This window comes from Antrostomus carolinensis, unplaced genomic scaffold, assembly GCF_000700745.2.
Source record: "Antrostomus carolinensis isolate BGI_N321 unplaced genomic scaffold, ASM70074v2 scaffold5076, whole genome shotgun sequence".
Taxonomy (NCBI): Eukaryota; Metazoa; Chordata; class Aves; order Caprimulgiformes; family Caprimulgidae; genus Antrostomus; species Antrostomus carolinensis.
Window position 1 is genome coordinate 1 of NW_010322376.1, and position 10,557 is coordinate 10,557.

Below are 10,557 nucleotides of genomic sequence, written 5' to 3' on the forward strand. Positions count from 1 at the left end.
ATAACTTTCCTTCACCTGAGAGGAGAAGAAAATGACAAAGAAACACTTCTACTTATTATTCTGCTGGTTCACAACACCACCAAATATTTAATTATAAAAAGAAGCAGGCAATATTCTCCCTGTCTAGTTAAAGGCGCTGACGATCAAAGTATCTTATGAAAGTTACCAGAAAGAACCATTCTGCTTTTCACTGAGCACAACTGCATGAGCTAAATGATTCTAAAAACCTAATCAATGCATTATTTTTTATTAGGAGGAATTTGAATTATATATTATTTCCTTTGGACTTCATAACATACCTGTCCCCACCCTACTTACCTCGTGTGTGCTTCCTAACGCCACGAAAAGTAAACAGAAGTCAGTTTTGAAAACTAGATCTTATTGATGCACATTAGAAGGGCTGATATCACTTCTATAACGTGCCAAAAATAAAGATTTTAATGATGAAAAAGGTAATGTTAAGTAATTTCATTTCAAAAAATCAGCTTCCTCAGATGTTGATCACTTGAGAAGTATGTCTGTCTAGTACCAGAAATGAACAACAACAAAAAAAATCACCCCAAATCCTCTCATATCCAAAGTGACTAGTCCAAATTATCCAGACTCTAGCATTTATTTTCTACTCTCTGTATTCATGCCATTGATGTATTTCTAAGTATAAACACATATGTTATAGCAATATACTTACGGCAGCTGTGTTCTTCACTGCATTTCCTACAATCACCACAACTCTTCCTTTAAAGCTCTGGAGCGTGGCAGTTGCTGGGCACTGGACAAGATCCCCTTCTGCAGTAAATGCTGATGCAAATGGGACATTGATGCTGCCAGAAATGTGGCCACGGTTAAAGCTTAGGAAGATCAGTTAAGGACATTTGAAAGGTAGAGGAATCTGTGGTATGCACAGCTGTAGGATGAACCTGCTTTTCATCCTGGCTGTTGTGATACAACAGTGTTGGTCTTTTGTACTAGTGTATTTTGGCAAACTTCATTTACTATTTAGTCATATGGAGAAAATAACTTCTGACACTACATAGAAAAGAGGACAGAATGAAGAGTTGTTTGTTTCATACAGGACATACAGCACTATAGAAACTGATCTGCTAAATGAAACATTTGGCACTAAGGACCCAGTATCCACAGTATATGTATTTTTGTGGCTTTACTTCAAATCAGCTCTAGTCTGATAAAAGGAGCAATAAGCAGCTGGAGCACCTCTTCCTGAGGAATTTTATCCAAAAGGAATGAAGTAATTCCAATGAGAACCAAAACTAAATAGAGATTTACTGAAAATTTTCCTTAAACCTCCTGCCAACCCCCGCAAGTTCCCTACAATTTTGATCCAAACTGTACATGTACATGCACTTAGATTCCCAGACAATGAGCATTATGTGTATTATCTGCAGTCCCACTAACAGTGAGCACGTATTTGGTACTGAAAAGCAAACAACATACAAGTGCCAGCAACTCTCAGATAGTTAGTTGTGCTTCATTTTCAAAGGATGATCATTCAACGAGACTTGGTGAACAAATATTGAATGTGAAAGGCTCTTCAACAAAAATTAAGTTGGACCACTACTACCTAGCTTTTTATAAACTTGAAAATATGTCATGATCTTGAGAAACCTCTGAGTGACTTTCATAGAATGTACACACACATGGCTGGAACACTCCCCTTCCCCAAGAGTAAACAACAACAGCTTTGAAGAAATAGAAAACAGCAAAGCTCTGCAAAAATATACACAATATCAAATACCTACATTAGTCACTCTTTATTACTGTACTTGCAGAAAGCTAGTTTAATTTATAATTAAATCACAGAATCCTTTTTAATAAAGGAGCTGTCTTTAATGGAGGTAAGATTTAATTGAATCAGGTTAATATTAGCATTAATTTCTCTTCATTTACGATCATCATTGTTACAGTGTGGAAAAAACCATGGCTATATAAAAACATTTGGAAGTACAAAAGATGGTCACATACCATTCATTAATGTTGCCAGTTTGGTTCTGTTTTGCAGCAGAAAATTACAACACCCCTCCTTCACTAATCTGTGCCAGCTCCCTTTCCCCAAACCCATTTATAACCACATCACTCTCATTGCTACTAATCAGGGTAAAAGTTCTGAAACGACCATAATTTAGGGAGCAAATTATTTAGTTGCTCACAGTTATGCCACTGAGTATGCTTAACTGCTCAGAGAAATTTGACCTTATCTTTTAGAAAAGAAATACATTTGATATCAACTTTAGTACCAAACTAGATAGATCCAAACTGTATTTGCTGTCATTCACATTCTCCCTCATCTTAAGTGACCACCTTAAGCATTCCAGTACTAAGACAATTCACAAAAAGGTCAAGATTTTGTGATACAGACCGAGAGACTGTAAGTAGGCATCTATAACTTTCATAACAGGAATCGAAGGCTGCCAGTATTTCTGCTAACACGCTTAATGAAAGGAGCCTTAGACAAACTGCTGAGACACTGCTTTGAGTATACTACCTTTTCATTAGAAAGTCTTCTGTTACAAAGCCACCTATTGGGAAAACAGGTTAATAAGCTCTTGGCCTTGCAACACGAGCTTCATTACAAAACAATGCCTTAGCTTTCAAGTGCATCCTAGTATGGAATATGAAGCATGTTTGGTACTTGTTGAAAGTCCTCTCACGCTTTTTTCAAATCCCACTGAAAACAAAGTGAGAGTGAGGTTTAGCATGACAGACATAGACAACCAGGAAGTCTAACAACAAAACAAAATAAATGATCATATTTTCAAAACACCTTAGAGTGGTCTGTCACATTTTAAAAAGCAGTAACACACAGACTGCCTGATCCTGTTGTACAGTTTGTTGAAATTTTGTGACAAAGACAAAGACCGTTTCCTTACTGTGAGAATGAACAGGACACTGAACACAGTGTTCCTATGGTTTCCTGTGTATATTCAGAACTGCTGACATTTTAATAGCTTTCTATATACCATACGTTTTCTTCAACAGCTGACATACAAACCAACTCACTCAAGGGGTAATTTTACTACCTACCAGGCTGCCTTTTTAATAATGACATTCCCTACCTCCTAATACCAGGAAGATTTAAATCCACCCATTGTTTAAAGGGCAGGACACTGTAATCTACCATAAACTCCAACCAGACCAAAACAGCAGCAGCAGTGATTATAGCGCACTGTTCAAGCTATGGAGATTTTCTCTCTCTGGCATGCCTTCTCATTCAAGAAATAGAAATGGAAAGTCTGATTAAAATTTTGTAATATGAAATACAGCCTCATAAAACCACTTACTTCATAGCAGTCAAATGATTTTAAAATAATTGAAATTTTGAATGCACTCTGCTAAGAGTAGAATAGGATTAGTATGACAGTAGAGCAGAACCTATTATCGAGCTATTAGGAAAGCTATAGAAACATTAACCAAACACCTTGATTTGATCCTGACTATAATATAAATAAATCCATTATTGTGCACAGATAATAGCTTTTCAGTTCAATGACTGTAGTCTAGGCATTTTATATTACTTGCTCTCCTTCTGCATTCTCCTTAATGATTCCTAGGAAGTAGGTCAAATAATTAATAACAGAATGTTACATGTAGAAATAGAAATATTATTTAACTCTTAAGTGTCAAAGCTTTCTATGCAGTAACAATAAACTTTTATAGTTTTTAATTCCAGGGACTTATCTTTTAAACTGGAGTCTAAAAAGTATTATCTCTTGATGAAGAAATTATCTCTCAGATAATAGCCTGCATTTTCACTTTTTTTCTGAGTAAAGAGGATAATATTTTCAGCAATCTAGATCCAGGAGTAAAGAAGCCACTAGAGTCCAGAAAATAGAGTCAAACTACACAGACACAAGAATCTCTACTTAACTGGAATCCTTAACTGATGCATGAAATTAATACACACAAGCAAAAGAAAAATTACTGTTTAGTGTTCCTTTGATCATTCTGTTTTATCTATACAGCAGATCATGTTACAGGTTCAGGGTTGCCATATAATAAAATCATAATTCCTTGAAAATATAATTTTTCATTTAGATAGTTCAATTATACTATTCTGTTTACTATGTAAATAATAAATTTATCTCTACATAATAAAATAAGATTTTTTTTTACTTCACAATACTTTGTCATAAACATTGCTAAATACTTAATAGAGAAAAATGTTAGTAGCAGTGTTTTTCTGCATATACTTACCTTTGAAGTGGTATTTTAATAAACTAGATGAAAAAAATGAGATTGAAGCATCAGTTATTTAAATTTTTACTACATATTTTAGCCCAAATATTGGCATTGATCCACCATTTACCTAACTGTCTACAGTTTACACTTTTCTAATATGCATGCACTACGTTAGTAGCATTTCTTAGACACTGTAAGATCTTTTCTAATGGTAAAGATATTGAGAGCCTGTCTATCTCTATCATTGGAGATCTTTAAGAACAAGACAGACATATGTAAAAGGAATGATCTTCCTTTCTCAAACTAAAATGTAGACTAATACTCATGAATCTTTTGTTATTTTTCTATTGAGTATTTTTTGCTCATTAAAAATTATATCTTGTGCCACAGCAAGCTCAGGGTACAATGCAAAACGCGTTGTAACGCAAAAACAACTATCTACACCACCTTTGCTATTATGAAAGAAGCAATACTTAAAAAAATATACAAACCAGTAGCAAGTATATTCCTAAATACTTGGTATAAAGTTAAGAGTTACCTCATTTTTTAATTTCCACTTTTAGATTGATGTTGATGAAGATGTGCATTCCTGGCAAAGCGCATCTGTAAGAAGGACTTCCCCTTCCAGAAACCCAAACAAACCCAGTCCTGTAACTAACTACTTCAGAAAAACAAGTCAGAAATACTCCACACACAAAGAACTATATATTTCAAAAAGAACAAATGAGTAAGTTGTAGACAGGGTAGCAACCCTGATAAAAATATAGCTTCAAGATGCTTTTAAGACTTTTCTGATTATAAGCTAAGTAGAAGACATCAGTCAGGGCAGACATATGGCTGCATTACCCGACAGTAGCAAGAAGGCACTCAACAGGAATTGATTTTTCACTGACAAAGCATATGAGCTATCAACCCTTCTCTATCCCCTGCATCCATTTAATTGGAAAGCTTCACATCCTTCCAAAATATTGGTCATATTAAATGGGGAAGGTCTGCTGAAAAGACCTATCATAAAAAAAGTAGTATTAAAGCACCTGTGCTACTGGTACAACGTGGTTTCAACTAGACCCACAGCTTAAAATGGGAAGGCAAAATTACATTTGTCCTCTTCTCTGCAAACCAGGCCACCCCATGACAAAAAAAAAAAAAAGAAAAAAGAAAAAAGCAAAAGAAAAAAAGCCTTTTTGTTCTTCCACCGTACCTTTACCACATACCTTTCCATTACTACCATTCTAACATTTCACATCCTGCAGACAATGAGGAAGTAATTGATATAAGCATGATTTCGCAAGGCTGGCACTCAAATTTGAAGGATACTCTTCGCTGTTACGAATATCCACCACCAGCAGCTTTGGCTTGCTAGACTTTGTTTTCTTTACAGGTGTTTTGGAGTGACTAGGTCCTGTCAACTCACACAAATCAATCAGATCTTCTGCTGAAATACGTGGTGACACCTCTGCCTTCAAGTCATCCAACTTGATAGAATCCCTAGACTTTAAAAGAAGAAAATTAATATTAGAGGTGATAGAATTAGAGACACGGTGTTCTTTGAAACTTCTACTTATCTGACAGCCTCAAAGTGTTAACAACACAGTTAGACGGAAACAGATCTTTTCCTTATAACTCTGAACTAGCCCAAGTTCAACTATCCATAGAGAAAAGCTCCAGAGCAGTGCCAAATGCCTAACTGCCAATTATAGCCATATTTTCTGTTGAGTTGTTAAAAAATAAAATTGTTCAACAATCCATCCAAACTATTTTAGTTTTCCATTTGTTAATGAATTATTCACTGTAGCTGAGGAGGGTCACAAAAGTCACAGAACATTTCTCAGCATCAGAAATTAAGTAAATTGGCTAGAAAGCACTCTCTGAAAGGAGAATCTGGAAGGCCTCATGTTTGGAGCGGGAAAGATGTGTAGCAATTGGGGACTTGGACAGAAACTGCAGGGATGCCTTTGTAAGATATGGAGCTATCTAAATACCAGATATTACCCCAGCCCAAAAACTAGGCACAAATCAGGACACCAGAAATGTAATAAATAATCCTGTATTATAACCCAGAAAATTTGTTCCTTAATTTAGGGGGATGTGGGAATTGGGAGACAGGGAAACTGGGGGACAGGACAGATGAGGACACAACACCACACACCTGGTAGTACTGAAGCAACTAGTTTGATAATACTTAAATTGTATTTCATAAGAGAGCCTTCATTATGAATTATCTCAGAAATATTCCTAAGCACTAGCATTTCTTCACTTTACATGACCTTTTAAAGGTCAAGTATATTTAAATTAATAAAAAAAAATTAACCCTCCCTATTTTTGTGTATAACAGAAAATGCAGAAATCCTGTACTTTCATTAATTACCAACACATACAAATCTGTGAACTGCAGCAGAAAAAGTAAAATATGGTCACCCTAAGACAGTTGTGAAATGTTTGAAGCCATATCATAAAGAAGGAAGAACTTCTTTACTGTGAGGGCGACTGAGCACTGTAACAGGTTGCCCAGAGACATTGTGGAATCTCCCCCCCTGAAGATATTAAAAAAACATTTGGACAAAATCCTGGTTCACGTGCTCTAGGAGTCCCTGCTTGAGCAGGGTGGTTGGACTGGATGACCTTCAGAGGTCCCTTCCAACCTCAAGCGTTCTTGTGATATCTCCACCTTCCTTCAGAGATTCTTTTACACTGCTGAAACTTTTAAGTGCCATTACAACTATACTTTCACCCAAAAGAATTAGCTTGACTCAAAATAAAGCATGAGAGAAACCTCCAGCCCTCAAGAGGGTCAAACTCAGATTCTTTACAAGTAATAGGCAAAAAGATCTGCAGTAAGTCCTAGGCTTTTGTCCTTGGGAACACTGGGTTTGCAAAACTTATTTGAAGATCTAAAAGTTAAAGGACTGCTACAGTCACTCTTCCTATTGTCGCATATGCAATCATGAGACTTTAATGTCTCAGTTACCCTGGTGGAACTTCCAGAACTATATCTGTACTAAAAAGGTCCTAATATCAGTCCAATTAAATGTTGAAATTGCTTATTTTTTGAAACCTTCATATACTATGTAATTAAAAACACATTAACATGCACCATGGCGTTAAGGAGTTAATAAATTATGTTTATAGTCTTCTGCAGTAAGAACTTTTTTTTTTTCCTGTTGGTGCCATTGCCTCAATCTGAAAAAATCACAGGTAAATTTTAAAGCAACTTGTTTTCATTATGCTTTAATCCAGCAGATACAGAGTTAACAGGTTGGTTACATATGTAAAAAAAAAAAAGTTTTGCAACTCAACTTACTTGAGTTATGTACAAAGATACACTTATGGAGCTTAGTTATCTTACAACAGAACTGGTTTGTCTTGTGCTCCTGTTGAGCAGGAGGTCAAATAGAGGCAAAAGCTGTTTATAAGTAAGTCCACAGCTGTTTCTACTGAGTTATTCTGGCTTGTCAGGAGACAGGAACAAAAAGAATAACTAGGATTCGTTACAGGGAGCATCTTATGAAAGATCTCCAGACTGTTTTGTCTTATTCTTGAGGAAGAAGACCTATACTAACAAAATAGCCAACCATTTCATCATGAAGGTTTGCTTGTGCACTCACTCTGCAGTTGTTCAGAACATGAGTACAGGCATACAGAGATGGACTACAGAAAGTGGAAAAAAAGAAAGAACAAATAGAACATTAACGTGTATTACTCCTGAGAATGAATCTATACAGTGCAGTCAAAATATAGGTCTTTCTAAGAGTACCACAGTAGCAAATTTTCTTCTTTGAAAAAATATTCCACTTCTGTCATCTTGTTTTAGATTGCAGTGATCACACTGATTCAAGACCCTATGTGCTTAGAGATCATGAAAAAAATTCTAAAGAACAGGAGTAACACAGAAAAGGAAATGGAGGCATTACTAATTAGTAGTAGCCCAACAGACTGTTGTCAGCTCTAGCTTCTGTTTTGGTTTCTAAACGTACTTGTTTCTGAATTAATCTGAGGACTAGTCAAAGTTTAGAGAACATGCTAGAGAGAACAGAGAGGCATACACACATTTTCCTGAGTTATGTCCCAGAAAAAAGACTTCTTAGTCCTTCTACAGTTAGAAATACCTTTGCTGTTAGGTATTAATCTGACAGCCTTTGAGTGCAGGTTATTAAAAAGCACTCAAAATTACAAACAAAATTGGTAACTGTACTTCAGGGAATATATTAGCCCACTAAACTGCCTTTTCCATTGTATATGATAGTATGCAAAACAAAAGAACTTACAAATTGCTAGTCTCAGCACATAATTTCCTCACAAGTTCAGAATGATAGAGGTCATGAGATAAATGCTTGATTTTCTGGATAACGTATTATTTGTTTCAACAGAATAGTCAATACTCAAGGGAGACCTGTTGCTGTAAAAATAATAGAGTGACAGAGGACACGGCCAACTCCCAGTTGCTGTCTAAAGCCACTTTGCAGTTGAGTAGCTGGATTTCCCAAGTCCAAGGAAATGAATTGCAACAAAGGGGAGGAGGAGGAAGAGGAAGAACTACATCCAACTCTTCTGACAAACTTGAGACTTGTCAAATGGATACAGCAGTCCCCATCTAGGGGATTCACAGCAGACACAAGTTTGCAATATCCAAGAAAGGTGGCAGTAACGCAAAGTGGTGGCAGTAACGTTAAATGGTGGCAGTAACGTTGAGGCTGTCACAGCCCCTGAGCACCCACATCTTGCAGATTCTTCTGAACCTTGAACACTTTTTCTACTGCTCTCCACAAAAGCATTCCAGCTCTTGCCTACCACCTCAGTGACTACTCCCTTTGCCTCGGGCCAGCCAACTAAGAGGAGATGCACAAGGTGCAGGCTGACATTTTAGACAGGAGGCTTAACATTGGTCCTGACTGCTGGCCTCAATTCCCTGCTTAGGCTTTATTACGTCATTCCAGGCATTGGTTTCCAGCTGTGAAGAACCAGAAGGAACAGTAGGTGAAGAAAGGGAGAGGGCCCACTTTAACCAAATCCTTTGAGTAAGATTAGCTGCTCTCAGAAAAAGTTTATGGCACTGAAAGTCTCAGTAATTACTTACAAGTATCCAAGAAACTAAGAACAGGCAGTAATATCCAATTGAGCTTTTGATTCCAGCTAAATTGCAGGTAGTCACATCTCAGGACAGCTGCTTACAATATCCTGGTTGAATCTGTCATCTGCAATTTTGTTTGTTTGTTTTAAACAATTAAGGGATTCTAAGGATTATCGTACAACCAAAAATTTCCATGCCAGTAATAGTTATTAGTCTATGGGGGGGTACAAACAGGACAATTAAAAAGAAAAATAGCCGGGATAATCACTGGGAAAAGGTTAAGTCCAAACAGTGTATCACATATATAAGACACTTGTTTCTTCCCTTCAATTATCCTTCTGCTGTGATCTATTTACTCTTTTCCAAGGCAGACAAGGTACATAATTTCTAAAAAAAACCACCCCAAAACAACAACCACAAAAAAAAACCCAAATCCCACCCCCCCAAAAAAACCCACCACAAACCAACAACAACCCTGCCTTACTCTTTCTTAAAAAAGCAAACTCTCTACTTTAAGCACAGTGCCAGTTACACACTTGTGTAGCACTCCAACAGTTTAGTCAATATACTCATGGTTTTACAGGTAGTGTAAGAAACTGTATACTGACTACAGCACTGAAATTGAGAACTGTGCTCACACATAAACTGCCTGCCATTACTTAGAAAAGGTAAGAATTATCAGTAAGATACACACACATTTTCACATACACAGAAGTCTACACGTGATACTGAGCTTACAACTTAAGTTGCTTTGCTTGTTTTCCTGCAAAGAAAAGACTTATTCTAGCATATCTTTATTTCAAGCATGAATCTTGCTTTAGACTAGTCAGCTATAAGAAGTTGTTCATCAGGGGAGACTGCTTCATCAGCAGGCTGTTAACAGGAAAAAGTACTTAAGCTGAAGTCTGAGGTCTAATTGACTCCCAGAAGTTTCTCTGACAGCACCCTAAATTCTTTACTTTCAGAGTACTGATTCTTCTCACCCCATTAATTTTCAAATAGGCCTGGGAATTGCTAAGCTATATGCATTTACTGATTAATAAGAAGAAATAGGCATTAAGAATCTATTTTTTAAAAAATATTAGGAATTAAAGCTGCTTAAGCATCCTCAAATTAGAAGTCAAGCTTCAGAAAGATTAAAGCACTCCAAAACATGAGGCTGGCACAATCATAGCTGCTATCTATTTTTCCATTAGCTTGTAATCTCTTACAGGCATTTCATCCTGGCTATTAAATGAAGATACACTTTTTTTTTTTTTCTTTTTGTGAGAAAATGAGCAAGTATCTTTAGTTCT

At 36.4% G+C, this 10,557-nt stretch overlaps 1 protein-coding gene across 1 annotated transcript in view; it reads right to left on the bottom strand.

Moving 5' to 3' along the window:
* Positions 1–688: 688 nt before the first annotated feature.
* Positions 689–10,557, bottom strand: part of TBCK (TBC1 domain containing kinase) — a gene marked incomplete at its 3' end in the record, with an annotated part of 85,719 nt that continues 75,850 nt past the window's right edge. The window contains exons 23-24 of the mRNA XM_010170203.2: positions 5,512–5,687; positions 689–848 (exon numbers count right to left, since the gene is read on the bottom strand). Coding sequence (XP_010168505.1) covers positions 689–848; positions 5,512–5,687 — 336 coding nt within the window. The remainder of the gene's footprint in view (positions 849–5,511; positions 5,688–10,557) is intronic.